The following is an 18,405-nucleotide window of genomic DNA, read 5'->3' as shown; positions in this document are numbered from 1 at the left end:
TGTGTGTGTGTGTGTGTGTGTGTGTGTGTGTATGTGCGTGTGTGTGTGTTTGGCCTGTGTTTTAGGGCGGCCCAGGCATAAGAGGAGCCCGAGGAGACAGAGGAGAACCAGGAGTGGCGGTTAGTAAAATGCACTTTTTACAATTTCAGAGACCATTTACACCATTTCTTTTGAACATTCTTTCAGCACATAATTTGTATAAAATTGTGTCTATCTTGCATCCTTAATATGGTTGAGTCACATGTTCCCAACTGGGGAAGAAGAACCCCCCTTACAGCCTGGTCAGACTGGCTTTCTCAAACTGGCTGGGCACTGGAGAGCCTCATAACTTCACTTTTCATAGTTCAATCTGATTGAACTCTTTGTGAAGTAAAAGAGGCGTTTGCAACTGGAAGCGATCACACCTCGCCCTGTTGCAATGAGCCCACGAGACTGGCCACCAGTCTGGTTTATTCTACATTTTACTCATTAGATGTCCAAACCTCTACCTCTAGGGACAGAACAACCCCCATCCTGTTTAGACAATGAAAGGAAAGAAGTTAGTTCTGAGTAAGTCCCTGACTCAAATAAAGAGCCTTTTCAACAGCAGCCCACTCCATCCTACAGACTAGATGTGAAGCCCCTTGGGCTGAAGAAGTAGTCATTTTTGGACAGCCTACAATATTTCAGTTTTCTTGGCTACCTCATTTTCCTTTTGGCCTCATACTTGAGACAGACTCCTATCAACACTGTTACTATACTTTTATTTAATTATTTTTTTAATGGACAGTGCCAGCCGATCATGTCTTGGACAATAAATTATTTACTGTTGAATCTGCTACAGTTTTGCTATGGCAATATGTTCCAAACTCTTACAAACCATCCAGCCAATACCAATGACCAGTTCCCATGTTTGTGATTTAATCTAAAATTCCAGAAAGTTTTTAAAATTATTTTATAAATAAAAAAATAAAAAAATGTTTTAGCCTTTCTCTTTTCCAGAAGAAACAACAGGGGTCCTTACACTAATGCTCAGACACGCAGGTCTGTCAAACAAGAAAATAAGCTAGTTTATCTCAACCATGTGTCCTACTTTGACTCAGTAGGGTGACAGTGTATTGAGTGAATTGCAAGAAGTTGCCCACCAAGAACCTAAAACATATCACATCCCAAGACTGAAACAAAGACAGGATCAAACTCATTCAAGGCTTTTTACAATACAGGCCTGATGTGTTATATTTGTAATTGTGTTAGTTTTGGAGAGAGATGTGGATTTCTGTCCTGCTGGCGCACACATACTCCATAGCACACACTTATACATGCCTGCCAGATCACACTTGTCTTAGCTCAGCAGCATTTGTCCCTCCTTAGCTAGAGCCAAGTTTATTTGAATGGTTGGATTATTCAGTTGTATGAGACCAGCTCCTCCATGAATTCATCCTTATTCATTCTCACTAATCAATTTGGGTTCATTGCTTGTTACAGGATAATCACTGATGAATGGGGAAATAACTTATGCAGTTCTTAAAATAAACCTTTAATTTCAGCTATCTGTAAATCAATTCATCTCCTCAAGTAGTTCAGCGCCATATTCAAGTGGAATTTATCATTTAGTTAAACATGACATAACACATTTCAGTCCTCTGTTTATTTTTGTTTCCCACTCCATTCATTTATATCTGATCCAACGTTTCTTTTGATTGTTTGCATGGATAAGAAAGACATGAAGCCAGTAACTGTATGGTTGAATAGTAAAACAATAAATACAGCCAGTGTGAAGATTACTTTGGCTACAGCTGCTGCTGAGCTAACAAGCTACAAATGCTGCGAACCACTGGCCGTTTACTGAAATCCCTCTCTTCTGACTCCCAGTGCAGGAACCCTGTCTGTAGCTTGGATCAAAAGAGTCTCCACACCGGCACAACCTGATTATAGATGGATGGACGAGTGTCTAAATCTGTTTCCTGTAGTAGATCTCTTTATGCAAGCAACCAATGGTAGCAAAAGCCCTCCAAGCGTGTAGTGGTGATGTTGACTAGAGTTTGTAGTTTTAACTTGATGGACATTGTATGTGTTGAGTAGCTGCAGCTTTTAAGGAAATGGGAACACATCAATGACCTCAGCAAATATATGAGCATAACATTGTCATGTAATAAACAACTGAACATTATTTAGATTTAGATAGAGTGTTATAATAACAACTAAAATCGTACAGCTATGACCTGGAATTGTCATGTACATCATATGTAATTAGATTTGATATTTTTATATCAATTATTTTTATATTCTTTCTAGAAACTTTTAACTTTCTTTTTAAGTGCTACTTTGGTTCCACATTGCTGTTACTACATGCATTTCATGAATATGTGATATTAATGAGCTGATGAGGCGTTGAGGAGTTTTTTACATCACGTTTTTCATTTAGAGGGGAGTTTGCTCATGGGATTCAAGATGTTCACGTATTAATTTTTCCTGAGCATTTAAAGGAGTTCTCTTTCATGTTGTTTAAACATTTATTATAAAAAATGAGCTTTGAAACATTTCCATTGTTTTTTTTACAGGGACCTCATGGTCCAGTGGGAGAGAACGGCCCTTCTGGACCCCCCGGGCCGCCAGGTCCTCAGGGACCCAGTGGTCTCTCTATTCAGGGGCCCCTGGTAAGACTGTGTGTGTATAATGAAATGCTGTATAATGCCATATTTTTAGTTGTGCAACGGCAAAGCTTGGTAATTTTCACAAAGGGCCGGGTGATCTTTTGCTCTTTGGGGAGCATAGGTCATTTATTAACTTTCGCTCTGTTTCCTTTCAGGATGATGTTGTACATAGCCAAACTCAGTTATCCCGAAAATAGGTCATTTTGTGTCTTGATTATGATATATATCTAGATATAGCATGTTTTCTGGTAATTCAATAAATTAATAGTCCACATCCAATAACCACCTGGTAAAGGCTATTTTTGTATACTCCTGTGTGAATTATTATACAATTTTATTAAGAATTTTAGTGCAAAATAAACATGATGTAGAAGGATCAGAACATGAAGCTTTGTCCAAATGAAGTAAATAATGCTGTGATGCAGTTTGCCGCTGTTTTCTTCGACATTGCTATAAAAACAATATAGAAAACTATGTACAGTATTTTTATTTCCTTTTTTACGACATGAATTGGCCAGCAACATTTCCACAGTTACCTGATAATTTCAACATTAAAACACTGAATGCATTATTTAGCTACCTCTCCCTCTTAGACTGTGGCTTTCATGTTTATATGGAATATGTTAAAGTATAATATGAAAAATTAAATGTTGTAAGAAATAAAACACGTACAAGAATGACATTATCTGTTACTGCCAAGCATCACTGCTGCATTATATTATGATGGAAACAGTCACAGAAAGTGTGCTGTTTGCCAATCCACTCCCCCTTCTCCAGTAAAGTCACAAACTGTCTGTAGTTAGACAGACGTAGTATTGAGCTGTCAAAATGTTGATGTATGCCTCAGATAGACTTCCAGACACTTGAAGGATCCAAAGCACGCTGAAGCTGTTCTCGGGACTTGGGGCGGCCCATCGTCTCGTTAATATAACTGATGTTGGTTTTTTCCGGTCCTTTGGTAGCTATGAGTGTGACCACTGGTCCAGCTGAGATGTAATGACTTTGTTTGTTTTACAGGGTGCTGCTGGGGAGAAGGGAGATAGAGGAGAGATCGGTCCAGCCGGACAAATGGTAAGACAACATTTCCCAAATTACATTATAGTAAGACACAGAGGGGAAGTGTGTGTTGGTTCATGTTGATATAAAAAGTAAAACCCAGAGGGGCAACTATTTTCCAATCTACCTGACATCCAGTGATTTCTCCCTCTGCTTTTGTCTTCACTAGTATTGGGTTATTAGAAACCCAGCTTGGTGTGTGTGTGTGTGTCCGCGTTGATGTGGTGTGGTGTGTGTTGTGTGTGTGTGTGGTGTGTGTGTGTGTGTGTGTGTGTGTGTGTGTGTGTGTGCGTGTGTGTGTGTGTGTGTGTGTGTGGTGGACACTTTATATATTTATATATTATACTGTATATATGTAATATTTATAAATTGTTCTCCTCTGTGTGGATATTTGTAGAATAAAAAACGAGTCACTAAGGTGCCATGGCCCTGCAGGTTCACAGAAATGAGACTTGTTGCCCTATTAAGGCACATTTGATCCATATTACAATATTATTTTTCATTTAAAGTATTTTTATGTTTGATTCTTCTCTAATGCCTTATATTAGACCATCGTAACTTACAGACATTTGTCAACTCTTTGTAAGTTTCCAAGTGTGATTATTATACGTCTAATACTTTTATATATAGAAATTTAGGGATATAGAGATAAAGGTTCAAGTAGAACATTTTGTGTGTGTGTGTGTGTGTGTGTGTGTGTGTGTGTGCGTGTGTGTGTGTGCGTGCGTGTGCGTGTGCGTGTGCGTGTGCGTGTGTGTGTCTGTTTTAATGGAATCATTGAGATGTGAATAATTATTACCAGCGTCTCTGTTATTGGGCAGTGAACCAATCAGAGCTAATAGTCAATTAATTTATTGGAGGTCTACAGGGAGCACTGGACATCAGCAAGGACAAGAGAAACCGGGATAATCTTTCATTTTTAAAGGAAGTTTTTGTCATTAATGTGTCTTATTTTTATGACATTCGTTGACACATTTCAACACTTTCAAAACACGCGTGCTGTTACAAACAGTAGCTTTGGTCTGCTATAGTCTTTCAGTTTATTCCTGAAAATAAATTTGATCAGGCTAATTAAGTGGAAACGCCTGTGAGAGTGAACTGTGGGTGTGTAGAGCATTTTTGTTTTTCCAGAGTTTATCTGTGTTACTTTATTCCTTCTACACTGTTAAGTCAAATATCAAAGGAATCATAGAGGTGATAAAATGTGATGGTGTGAAGATGGGGGCTAGACAACAAAATATAGTATAATGCCTTACTCAAGCAACAATTTTGTTAATGTCTTATTGGTGATATATTAAAGTATTGGCTGACAAGGGATACATGTTGGCAATATTTGTCATAATACAGTCCTTAACCTTTAACAGCACTAAGCCCTGGCTCGCTTATGTTGCATATTGCTTTCTTCCAGATCATTATCCTAATTCTTCTCTATTAATTTTACTGTCTTGGCTTATGACCTCATTATCACCCCATTTAAACATTAAAATGTCCTTTTGAGCCTAAATCAAGTGTATAAAAACAGATAGTGTGCCCATCCTGTTTCCATTAATCTGACTACTATTTTGACATTTGTTGTAGATGTCATGACACATTTCTTTAGCTGAATTTATTTTCTTAAAATTGTTCAAAAGTGGAGAATGTGAGAGCCAACATTCTATGAACTGGAAACATAGCACAAATACTACCTTTTATTGTCCTGCAGGCTGAGATAGATTTTTTTCCCCCTTTGAAAAATGTCAGTGTGGTTAGAAGTGAGTAGGAACCCTTTTACACACACAGCTTACGCATACACCATTGCTGTGTTGTCTGAGGTCCAGGGCAAATGAAAAAAGATGGTGGATTCCATTATGGATCTGAGCCTAGAATCACTGGAGGACATCACAGAGTAGAGGTGCTAACCAGTCTGACTTAGGGCTCAAGGTTCGCCTGTAATAGATTTTTGAACATCCACGTAGACTTTTAGGAAAGAAAAAATATGATAAGGGTTTTACCATTACGTTCATGTCAGTGGACAGCACCCACTCGTTAGATCCATTTCCTGTTTTGTGTTTTTATATTCCCTGTGATGAACTGATTTTTTTCTGCCTCAACACACTATATCCTGGGATAAGCTACTAAGGATCTGTAAAGGGAAAATATATATTTTAGAGAATGGGTGAATAAACTCATTTTAAATTCATTACAACCAGATGTATCTCCAGTCAAGCCCTCCATGTAGAGCTGACAGTGCAAATGTTTTGATTTTGAGAGACAGCTCCTGCAGACAGCATAAAGGAGCACTATTATCTTTTTTCCACACCAAATCACAGCTTGTTATAGTCGCTGCTCCCATCTGCCGATCACAAACTGATATCGAACCGCCTTTAGAGCACACTGCACTATGATGGGATGGTCCATCATAGTGCAGTGTGCTCTAAAGGCGGTTCAATATCAGTTTGTTTACTTTGTCAGGGTTTATTTTAATAACCCCCCACTTTCTTGTACTTAACCGTACTGCACTTTAGGATGGTGATCACCCTCTGCAGGGTATCTTTATTCATGTTTAAGAGTAGATGAAGTGGCTTTGTAGTGCTCCTCATTACAGTTTTTTCCAACTGCTTAAGCCCTATTTTGAAAACAGGGACCGGGTTTTCAAAACACTACACACAATTAGCACAACCACACACCCAATTAGCACAACCACACACCAGTTAGCACAACCACTCACCCAATTAGCAGAACACCTCAGACCCTTTGCAAAATGAAACACTTGCAAAAACTATACACTAAAATATAAAAAACAAATTATATGTGATAATAATATTTACAATATTTTGTTACTATTTGTAAAACACACGTTACATATGACTTAATTCAGTTTGAACCAGTTTCACACTGCTGTTGCTAACCTAAAACACTTCTACTTCAGCAATTCTACTTCTCAGTGATCAGAGTACTATAAATGAAGTACACAGAAATGAGCGCAAATATACAATAATTTTATCAAACACTACACAAGACCAATGCTGCAGACTGAGGAAAATATAAGTTATTTCTCTCCATACACCCAAATCAGTCAACATGTCAACATGAAGAATCCCAACAAAACAAGCTTCTACAGTAGTGTGCATAACACTGTTACCTCAGGAAACAACAGACACACAAAATACTCTACCCAGTAGAGGTTACAATTAGTAAAATAAATAAATAAAGAAACTGACTGAAACTGAATATACTGTACAGAAAATACTAGACTTTTTATAGTGCTTAAACTTGATGTGTCTACAATTAAGCAATCATGTGTTTATGCACCTTATGGCTGTGTTTCACAAATCGTCTTATAGGTGTGGTTATTTCACAGGGCTTTGGAATTGCAATGAAGTGACATCATGATGTACTTCTTTGTCTAATGAATACAGGTGTGTTTACTGTTTTGCAAATCACTGTGTGCAAGAAGTGTGAGGCTGACATTGGACTTAAAATGGTGCACATCTGGGCCAATTATTGTTCCTTTAGTTTAAGGTTTTGATGACTGTGTAATACTTTTATTATATCACTCAGACAGTTTGTGTCAACAGAGTCTTAGTATAAGACTACATTGAACAAAGTTGGCCAGGTGTTTATTTTAGTGCTGATGCAGAGGCAGCTGTAACGACAACGTCTGGTTATGCTGATGCTGTCAATGATGTGCCTTGTGATAGTTTCTCTCTGGACTTTAATCCATTTGTATTGATTCTTCTGTTGTCTGGCTCACGAAATGGCTTAGATATATTTTTGTATGTGTGTGTTTTATGAGTTTATTAGACTAGAATCCAGTTGCTGATTGGAAGTCGTACTTGTAGTGTTTCTGATTTTTACTACAGCTGTTAAATTTTTACAGTTTTTCTAAGAGAGGAATGAGCACTGACCATTTGTATAAGGAGAAGACAACTAGTCTCTGAACCACCTCACAGAGAGCTGCAACACTGCCTGATGCAGCACTATCTAGCTCTCTCTCTGCCTGCATAGTCCTATTAATAAAAGCTGGCAGTGCGGCCCTGTGCCGCACTATGTTACCAAGTAATAATGTGTTTTGTCAGAGATAGGAATATGAATAGGTGTGTGTGTGTGTGTGTGCGTGTTTGTGTGTGTGTGTGTGTGTGTGTGTGTGTATGTTTGTGTGTGTGTGTGTGTGTGTGTGTGTGTGTGTGTGTGTGTGTGTGTGTGTGTGTGTGTGTGTGTGTGTGTGGTGTGAGGGAATATTGTAGCTTCCAGGGCCCTGTTGTAATTACGAGGGACCGCAGAGAATATTACAACTCTAAAACATCAATTACCTCTCCCCTCCTCCCTCTCCTCTCCTCTCTCTCTCTTCTCTTCTTTCTCTTTCTCTTTCTCTTTCTCTCTCTCTCTTTCTCTCTCTCTCTCTCCGTCTATCGCTGCAGTAAATACAATGTAACCTTGTCATCAGCGTCCCCCCTCACTCTGTTTCAATTTACCAGTAAAAATGCAGCTGCAATGAATAGCAAAGAGGGTATGTTATGTGTGTGGATCAATCTTTCTCTGTCCACTCACTTTCATTCTGTATTTTCAGTGTGTGTGTGTGGTGTGGTGTTGTGTGTGTGTGTGTGTGTGTGTGTGTGTGTGTGTGTTGGTGGTGTGTGTGTTTGTGTGTGTGTGTGTGGGTTTCTGGTCTGAGAGAGATATAGTTTTTTTGTTTGTTTGTTTGTTTGTGTATATGGCAATAATTTCAACTTGTCTCCTTGTACAGAAGCTTTTTGCAGATACATGTTGTTGCCCTTCTTTACGTCCATTCTTGCTCTTGTGTTGTGTGTGTTGTATGTGTGTGTGTGTGTGTGTGTGTGTGTGTGTGTGTGTGTGTGTGTGTGTGTGTGTGTGGTGTGTGTGTGTGGTGTGTGTGGGTGTGTGTGTTGGTGTTGTGTGTGTTCTGCGGCAAACAGTCACAAGGCTAATGTGTTGAATCAGAACCAAACCACTTGCACACTTGCGATTCTGATCATTCAATTCTTTGGCCTTGTCCCATAATATGCTCAGGTTCTGGTGAAGAAGCTCAGATAGGTGTGTGTACATGTGTTCATGCACTTGTATCCTGCCATATATGCCAATTACAAAGCAAAAATCCGGAACACTTTATTTTAACCTGTCCATTTAACATTTGTAAGCATTACCTAAACACTTTGTTATAAATGTCCATTAATATATTCATCAACAATTTTGACTCTTTATGAGTTAACATAGCATAGCTGTAATAATGAATCATATACAGTATAATTAAACCAAATGTTTTACTTGGATAAAAAATGTTAAGTATTTATCAACTGTTAATGACAAATACTTAATATTTTATATAGTAATAAATTAAATAAATAATTATTATCATTATCTATTTATATGCAAGTTACAGTTGCTTTACAGCAAGAGTTATAGTTGTTGACAAGTATTAATAAACACTTAAAAATCTCATCTCTGCCTAGAACTACATCATAGTGTTGAATAAATATGTAGTTGTATATTTAGTACATTTTGTTTTTATACTGCTTATAAGCGCTTACTAGAGGGATGTATGGGGTTACAATTATTTGCTACCCAAAAAACTTTGTATCCTTTTTAATCAAGTTTAATCATTTTAGTGTGTAATTGACTCCTTCAAGTTTTTATTTTCTTGTCCAACAAGTAAACCGATTTCAATATTTCAACCAGTTTTCTCTAAAATTCTTGAAACAATTTGCTGTACTGGCTTACTTCCCTGTGTGTGTGTTGAGGTTCGTAGATACACGTGTGAAAGTGGCAGGAGAGATATTATTGCAGATGTCTTAGGAGAATGCACATCAGCCAACATCTAAACAATGGCACATCGTTAATCATAAGAGGCCTGTCCTCTGCAACCCTGGCCTGTAATTTGTGGGACCTTTAACAGTGTTAACTGTCCTGTTCTATGGGCTCTCCACTAATACTGAAGTGCAGAGATAAATCACCTCACCACTTATCCATGACAGTCTTTTGGAGTTGCCTGTGTGCATTGACCTGCAGAAAGGTGGATGAAGGGGAAATGGGGCAGGAGATGGAGCAGCAGGGTGGCCTGCTGATGTAGAGACTGTCCTGTACCCTAAGGTTGGTTTTCCCACAAATCAAATTTACGTCAACTGATGTCAAAGCATCGTTAAACAAGTCAGCAAACCCATTACTGTTTTGACCTTCGGTTGAATTTGAATGTGCATTTTAATTATTAAGAGAAAAAAGACATTTGTTTTTACACTGTATGTAATTTAGCAGATAAAATGTCTGACGGCTCCTAGGACTATTGTAAACACATTTATAAATGCTATGTTTTATGTCATCACAAAATGTCCAGTGGCATGCTGTGTTGTAACTGAACCACTGCCAGTGTTGTGATAGTGAGTCAAACCTGCTTGTTTGTGTGTTTTTTAGGGTGTTCCTGGAAGCTCGGGCTCCCCTGGTAGAGACGGCCCACCAGGAGTAAGGGTAAGAATATACAGTATACATCAACTCTGTTGGTTACTGTAGCACAGTGTGGTTGGGGGGTTCTTTGTGATGCATGTATTTATTCTACTGCAGTATCAATGACAGACAGTAAATGTAGATGAGGATATTGTATATAGAGATGTAGACAATATAAGTCTTTTTTTAATTTAGTTTTGAGTTAAATGGGGTGTAAAAACTCCATCATGATAGTAGGACTCTGCAGCAACCCTCATAACTAGTTGAAGGTGTGCTCTAAGATATGAAAAAAGGTAATTTGTAAATAGTTTTGAGAAAAGGCATGTAGGCAAAGCAATACAACAACTAAAGAGATTTAAAAGAAGGAAATGTATGAATGAATGTATGAAAATGAATTAAGCAATCACGAAGAAGTAAAAAGTGTTTTTAGAGTTGCTTTAAGATCAATGTCTCTTCATAAAATCATACAAGTCTTCCCCCATTTGTAGAAAACAGTATAGTTGTAACTGTAGTTGACAAAGGAATCAGGCCTTGCAATACCCAACTGGGCTGTAAATACCAAAACAGTAACGCTGCCAGAGCGTAATGTGTCGACAAGCAGCAAGAAGAGGTTTTATCCAAATACGTAGTATAACAGAAGAGTTTTGTCCTGGCCTTGCTCCTGGCGAGGTGAAACACTCCACACATAATCCATCTGTATGTCTGTTTGTTGGCTGACAGCGGTCCAGATGCTAATCCCCTCAGTGGTAGCCTTCAGAACATAGACTTTTAGGCTTGTCATGTGGTTTCCTTCAGGACAATTATATGTTTACAGGGGGTTTCGTCTTATGATGCCAGATAGGTTTGGAGTTCATAAACTTATAGAAAGAAAAGCATTGACTCACATTTTATTTTATTTAAAGATCCCAGGACCTACCATAACATTGTAAATTAACATCTGTGCCAAATTATTTAATCTGCTTTCTAATAGGGACTTTGTTTTCTAATGTTGTTGTTTGAAGTAGCAGTGTGCTTGAGGTTTCTGGGTAACTGTCTATATCATGTGGACAAAGTGAGCAAGGTTTTTTTTCAGTACCCATCACATGTTGCAGTAATAATGATATGTTGTGTGTGTGTTTCCATTTGGCTCAGGGATGTCACTAAACTAACCACCAGTTGTTATCTTTCATTGTCAATAATACATATAAATTACGTGGAAACAACCTGAATGATGAAACTAATTCAATAATCAACTTATATTATACATATTATATATTTAAGAATATATATAAGATGTTTATTAAAACACTGCAATGGATTGACTAGGGAAACTCTTGATCTAGAATCCTTCAATACATGCAAACAATATTTATCTAGAATATTCACAGCTTGATTCTTTTATCGTACCATTAACAAAGCCCTGTTGAGCAGTTCACTGAGTCGAGTCCTCCTCAAATTTCAAAATTACTACTCTAATCTGAACTGTGTGGTGATTTAACACCAACACACCCACACTCACAGAATACACTACATGTTTTCTAATGTAATTATTGAGAGTAATCATGTAAAATTACTAATCAGGGAGTAATTTTAGCTGCTAAATATTGGGAGAAGATGCCCCTTTGCTGCCCGGATTATGACAGGCCTCCCATATCCATGTTTCAGCAAGATGTTACAGATCTATTGTGTATTTTATATTTGTTGGTAGGGACTGCTAGAAAAGAATTACACCATGGGGTATGTTTGTAGAATAACAAAGGGCCAATTATAATTTAGTTTCCATACACGACAGGAAACTCAAATCAGTACTTTTATTGTTGCAGAATAACTGCAGCGCCACACTCTGATGTTTACAGCAGCGTGCTTAGACTGAATTTCCTCCAACTGTTTTTTTTTTCAGTGGATGCATTCAAAGCAGCAGGGAAGGGGATGCAGTGAATACTGATAAGAATCAATTCTCAAGAGGTCAACAATGCAACAGCAATTTCTGCTATCACTATTCATTTAACAGCAAAAGAAAGTAGAATGTAGCCAACTGAACTTTATTTATGAACAAGAAGCAGCTTTTGAAAATTAATTAAAGCCCAATGATTGTGCAACTTTTTGGGGTGACCACTCAGTGAGTGTTTATTCAGGCCACTATTATGTATCATCCAATGTGTAAAAAGAAGACCAGGGAAAGCGTGTAGCCCTCTGTTGACTCACAGTGAAACTTAGAAGCATCAAACTAGTCCACTGGGCATGAACACTATAAAACTTTTTGTAAGGTGTAAAAAGGCCAAAACAAAAAGTCTGGCAAAGACTTCGCTGCAGTGGACAGTTAGGTCAGTTGAAACAATAGTAACTGTCTCCCGGGTACTATATTTGTCCATATCAACGTGAAATAGATCACGGAAAGCTATACATCTTTATTTTGTCCTTGAGGCTTGCATTACAGAACTTTTTTCTTTTTCTTTTTACTTTTTTCAACTCAGAACTGAGTTGATATAGCTTTTTTTCCCAGGACACAGGCTCATAAAAACATGCTGGCACTATCTGTCATAACTCCTAATTTTATTATTTAAGATATATTGATGACTTATTCAACACCTAAAAGTTGCAGTTCTCATCAAAAGTTTTCTTAGCAACCAAGTTGACCTCAGAGTGCTTTGCGAGAAACTTTAAAATGAATAAAAAGGTTCAGTCTTATAGAATATAATTGTTAATACAGAACACACCTAACCTTATATGGTGGGTATTTTAGCATGCATAAAGTCTGAGTTAGACCGTAAAGCTGTTACAGCTTGGAATATAACAACAGTGATACATTTTTATGAGACTGACCTCCTGTGAGAGAAGGCAGGAGGCCGAATTCCTTATATGAAAAATAGAAAAAGAAAAGGTTGAATGTTTGTTTTGGATTATAATATTGCCAGTACTGGCAAACGTTTATAGTGTGACAACAGACTGACTCTCGTCCCAGTGTCACGAATGATGATTCTTTTTTTCCAGATGTGCTTCTGATAAAAGTAAAAAGTTACTATCATTGTGAGACTTTAAACATTGTGAGGAACCAAGGCCGCCTCCAGAGTCCCATTAGTGAGTTTACCAGTACGAGTGTTTACTGTGTGACACCGGAGTGACTCTCACAGAGGAGTTCTTTGATGTCACATCTTGGCACAGCTTTTCAGAGAAGCTCATGCACATGTTATAAATCAATACATTCAGATTTTTGCAGTCAAACCTTGGTTTTGGTACATTTACTGTATTTGGAAGGTAAAGATTGCAATGAGAGTTTGATGCTTTACGTGTTGTGGGGAGCATTTAGGAAACAAAGCCACAGGGGAATTCCCTGCTCCAAGATGTGTTTGTCTCACCAAATAAGAATTTTTTTTTTTAAACGTACAACAAGACATCACCCCTGTTCAAAATAAATTTACAGAAATAGGAGAAAACTAATTACGTTTTTTGAATGATCCTTCCAAGTTCTTTAACTTACGTAATAGCACACAGTAGACTGCACATTTATTCATTGCTTTCTATCCTCACACAGGTTAAATGAAGTAACATAAGAAGTGTGTCCATGTTGAAAGGACATCAGCCTCAATGTGTGACCACAAAATAAATTTTGAAATCCAAGCTAACATGATAGGATTAACTGAACCTCAGATTAAGCTGTTTTCCAGGACAATCTGATGCTGAGTTCAGCTTCCAAATTGTGTATTAATAACACTGAATTTGTTCAATTTGAATCGCCTATAAATATTGAGTAACTTCAAAGCCATCATCATGTTATTATATGTCATGTTATTATATGTCCTACCTTAACCAAACCAGACCTTACAGAATTGGCATACAGTAGGTATGAATGGGCTTCTGTAGTGAAAGCTCCAGTTTCATACTCATATGTTTCCTTCAAACCGCATCATGGAGAAGACATTAAATGACGGAGACGTTTTACCTTGAGGCACCTTGAGGCAACTCAAATACAGATTACAAATAATTAAACTGGTTTATTGGGAAAACCCATTAGGAAATATGCAAATGTGTTTCATACAAGCTGTCAAAACCAGACAAAGGTTTGATGCGTGGCATTTGTTGGTAGACTGAGCTTGCACGACAACCAGTAGAAGTAGCTGATGCAACAGCTACTGTCTGAGTTTGGTTTCTGTCAGTAGCCTGTATGTTTAATTATATTAGAAAATAATGCTGTCGGTTTAGTCTGGAGACTTGTACAAAATCCCCCAGGCCATTTAGAAAGGGCTTGTGCAAAACAAAGTTCAACCTATAATTATGAAAGTTCAGCTAATATTTAGGAAACTGAGTGTTTACATCTGCGTCTGTCTGTCAGGGTCTGCCAGGTAATAATGGACCACAGGGACAACAAGGACCTCCTGGACCCCTTGTAAGTCTCTTTTGTTATTATGTTCAGCATCATTTTGTCTGTCAGATCACCCTGACACATGGGCTGACTGGTCCTTCTGCTTCCTGTCACCTTCCTTCTTCCTTTTTGTCTCTTTCACTAATTGCCTGTCTTTCTCTCAGGGATCCCCAGGAGCACCAGGAGCTCCAGGACCTGGTGGACCAGCAGGTCCCCAAGGAGATCAAGGACTTCCTGTGAGTAAAAATGTATTTGTTTAGTTTTAAAGACCTCCGATACTGATATTGCGACATCAAAACTCCATTGAAATGCATGTGAAAAGTCCACTCGAGAGTTTGAGTGTAACTTATCCAAATTAACAAAGAAACCAGAAGGACATGACCTCCCCACTACTTCCTCCTCCTCCATCTGATATCTCCTCTTTATATTTTTTCTCCCATCATTCCTCCCTAAATTTACAGGCACAGCAATCACAGAGCTGCATTACAAAGTTACAGATTTGTTTAAACATTTTTTTTAAAGTGGTTTGGTTCCAAAGCTGACAAGAAGCTCATGCTCCACAGATTGTTTATTCTTCTCCTTTTAGTTCTGTTCCATTTTCAGATCTCCCTTATCCTGACTGGAAACAGCCTGTTAGTATTTGACGCAGTCCTCATTATAACAAATGTATCGTTTTAAGTTAGGTTTGCTAATAAGGCTTATCTTTTTTATGATCCTAAAGACATATCTCAAAAGGTGACTTAAGATTTACGAAACAAAAATAATCTAAAAGTACAGTAAGTCAGTTTGCCCTGCAAAAGAAGAAGAAATATGGGCAAGAGACACACGCACAAAGAAGGATGCGGAGGAGAAGATGTTGGGTTCCAAACTTTGTGTAATGCTAACAGGAACAGATGATACTGTGATGTTGATGACAGCTAATCTATCCAGTGTTGGGTCAGCTCTGCAACAAAGTTTGGCTCAGAGAGGCAGAGCTATAAATCATTTACTGAAACTCTCTCCCCCCTCTCTCTCTCTCACACACACACACACACACACACACATACGCAGACACACACACACACACACACACACACACACACATATATAAACAGTGAGAGATCACATCTGCCTCAACTCTGAATCTCTGAGACATAGAGGATGCAGACAACCCATATTAAAACATGTATGCTATGCACATGCAGCAAATACACAAATGGAGAAAAAAAAGAATTTCAGATCTCCCTTTCTGTTAAACTTTTAGTTTCCCCTCAACTTTAAACTGCTGATGCAGTCCACATTCTGCAACCTGCAACCTTTCACCAGGTTTGGTTGCAAGAGAATATTTTTTTCTCTTTAAGTGTTTTTATCTGAAATAGCAGCCATTTAAATCTACAGGCAAATTTTTGCATTTAGTTTCATCATGTTACAACTTAACCTTACGACATGGAAGTTAATCCTGTGTGTCAGTTTTGTTGAGGTGGGCACAAAAGTGCCACACGTATTTCCCACTGCACTAGGACAGTGGAAGGACAGTGGATTTATTCCACTGAGGGCAAGATAAAAGTATGTGTAAAGATGCAGAGTAGCAGTCCTAGAGTCTACTGTGAAACCCTAAACTGTTCTGTTTAAGGAATAACATGATTATTGTGGAAATGTTATTCTTTCTTTCAAAATCAATATTCATAAAACCTCATAATACAGAACAGAAAAAAAATGTCTTTGTAGCTTGTTGGCAGGTCTTTGCAAAGTACAAGTCTAAAGGAGAACAAGAGTCAACTGTTCAAAGTAGTCAAAGTCTTGACTAGGCAGACGTGACAGAAGTCCCTTGTCGACAGCAGCAGAATCCACCATGACGACGCATTTGAATTAATCATTAAATTTGGTTTACTTTTCATTAACTGTTTCACATATCTCCATATTTACAGCTGACCTCAGAAGTCTTTTAAGTTGTTGTAGCACTTGATGATGTCCTGAGTGTGTGGCTTTTGCTCGTTATACACAGCCTGTGCAGGCTGTGATTGTTATTCTGCCTCACTGTTCTGTATAAAAGATACAAAAAAAACAACTGGGGCAGCATTATGCCGGCTCTGTTTAGTTCAATGTAAAAAAGCAAAGCCGGTGTTATGAGGGGTCTTCTTTACAGTGATATAGCAGGATCTCTGACCAAAAGGAGCTAATGAGTCCAAGTGTGTGTGTGTGTGTGTGTGTGTGTGTGTGTGTGTGTGTGTGTGTGTGTGTGTGTAGTGTGGGGGGTGTGTGTGTGTGTGTGTGTGTGTCTTACTGAGAACAACATACTGCTTCTGATGTGGTTTCCTCAACCACCTGCAAGATTTTTTATGTATCTTGCTTTACTTGGTAGCAATCACACTTGCTTTGCCAATTACAAAGGAAAAAAAACAACAGTCATTTTGTGACTGTTTTATCAGTCCACATTGAAGCGCTATGCAAGAGGAAAGTCTTGAACAGTGTTAATGAAGTGTAGAACATTTTGAGTGAATAAACATTGACTCTGTACTTTGGACAGACTCTGCATGTACAGGGCACTATGGGAAGATAATTTTAATAAAATAATAACAGAAATCAGATTTGTATGAGAGATATCTTTTTTCCCTTCAGATACTTACTTTGGCTCCCACACAGTTAGATTTGGTTTTTCCATGTCCCCCTGATAAGACTGTAGACATTTATATGCCCAGGAAGACTCAGGAGAGCCAGACAGACGTCCAGGCGAAGACTTTTATTGTGGAGACCTGCACTCCAATTCAGCTGCTGTGTCAAATGTTGGCACAAGCTTTCTGTCATCTGCAATATAGTAGACATACTCTATGATATGCCAGGCCTGCACAAGCATTTTCTCATCCTTCTCTATCCACCAACCCACTTAACACACAGCCAGTCAGTTGGTGGTCAAGGACATGTTTCCCCCAAGATAAACAAGCTTTATTCAAAAGCTGTAACAACATCAACCTGATATTTATCATATCAGCAAATGGTTCTGTGGCCAGGAAATACTTGTCTTTTATTTGCCTCTGGATCACAATGCGTTACACTGTGATAGGCCATAACCCCTTTTATGTGATTGGCAGGTTTTTGGGTGTACATGTGTGTTGTGATCAGATATGCATCTGTGTGTTTTACAATATTGGCAGTGGCAGAAAGAGAGCACATCCAGGCACAAAATTGCTCTCTGTTTGTGGTCACACATACTTTGGAGCTTGTGTGTGTTTGTGTGTGTGTGTGTGTGTGTGTGTGTTGTGTGGGTGTTGTGTGGTGTGCGTGTGGTGCGTGTGTGTGTGTGTGTTGTACTTAGGACAAAAAGAACCTGACACCACATTAAATGCATTTAGCCATACCAGCTGTTAGTTCAGAGAAGAAAGGTGGTGTGTGTTGCTGTGTGTGTGTTGTGTTGTGTGTGTGTGTGTGTGTGGTGTTGTGTGTGGTGTGTGTGTGTGTGTGTGTGTGTGTGTGTGTGTGTGTGTTTGTGTGTGTAGATGCATAAAGCAAAGGAGAGAAATGGAGAGTAATGTGGTGGGGACATTAATGGAGAGAGAGGAAGAGAGATGAGCATTGGTATTTCTGAATACACATCCCAGTCAAATGTTTATCTCCTGTGCTTTTATGTTCCAGGGTTCTGCTGGTACCAAAGGCGATAAGGGAGAAAGAGTAAGCCATTCTACACACACACTTCCATCATTGTTTAGAACAAATCATGTTTTACTGCTCTGTTTTGCAGTAAAAATGTTGTTATTTTGCTGAAATAAAACTGAAACTATTACTCACTAATGCTTTACACCCTTGTTTTGTAGAAACCAAATTACCTACCAATACACATTCACTTTTTCTCGTTCCTCTTTTGCAGAAACATTTGTTTCTCTCTTTTACTCCCTCAACCTTGTTCAGAGCAAACCAAATCAAATCAGTGTTCCTAGTCCACATTTGTAGCTAAGCAGGGTCTGTATT

General features: G+C 38.3%; 1 protein-coding gene across 2 annotated transcripts in view; it reads left to right on the top strand.

The window, feature by feature from the left end:
* col14a1a (collagen, type XIV, alpha 1a) overlaps nt 1–18,405 on the top strand; it is a 131,936-nt gene that overhangs the window by 102,366 nt on the left and 11,165 nt on the right. For both annotated transcript variants that reach the window (XM_032519029.1, XM_032519030.1), the window contains exons 37-43: nt 66–119; nt 2,541–2,636; nt 3,651–3,704; nt 10,095–10,148; nt 14,434–14,487; nt 14,628–14,699; nt 18,073–18,108. In XM_032519029.1, the coding sequence (XP_032374920.1) occupies nt 66–119; nt 2,541–2,636; nt 3,651–3,704; nt 10,095–10,148; nt 14,434–14,487; nt 14,628–14,699; nt 18,073–18,108 (420 nt within the window). The remainder of the gene's footprint in view (nt 1–65; nt 120–2,540; nt 2,637–3,650; nt 3,705–10,094; nt 10,149–14,433; nt 14,488–14,627; nt 14,700–18,072; nt 18,109–18,405) is intronic.

Source organism: Etheostoma spectabile, chromosome 6, assembly GCF_008692095.1.
Source record: "Etheostoma spectabile isolate EspeVRDwgs_2016 chromosome 6, UIUC_Espe_1.0, whole genome shotgun sequence".
Taxonomy (NCBI): Eukaryota; Metazoa; Chordata; class Actinopteri; order Perciformes; family Percidae; genus Etheostoma; species Etheostoma spectabile.
This window is presented reverse-complemented; position numbering and strand designations above follow the sequence as displayed.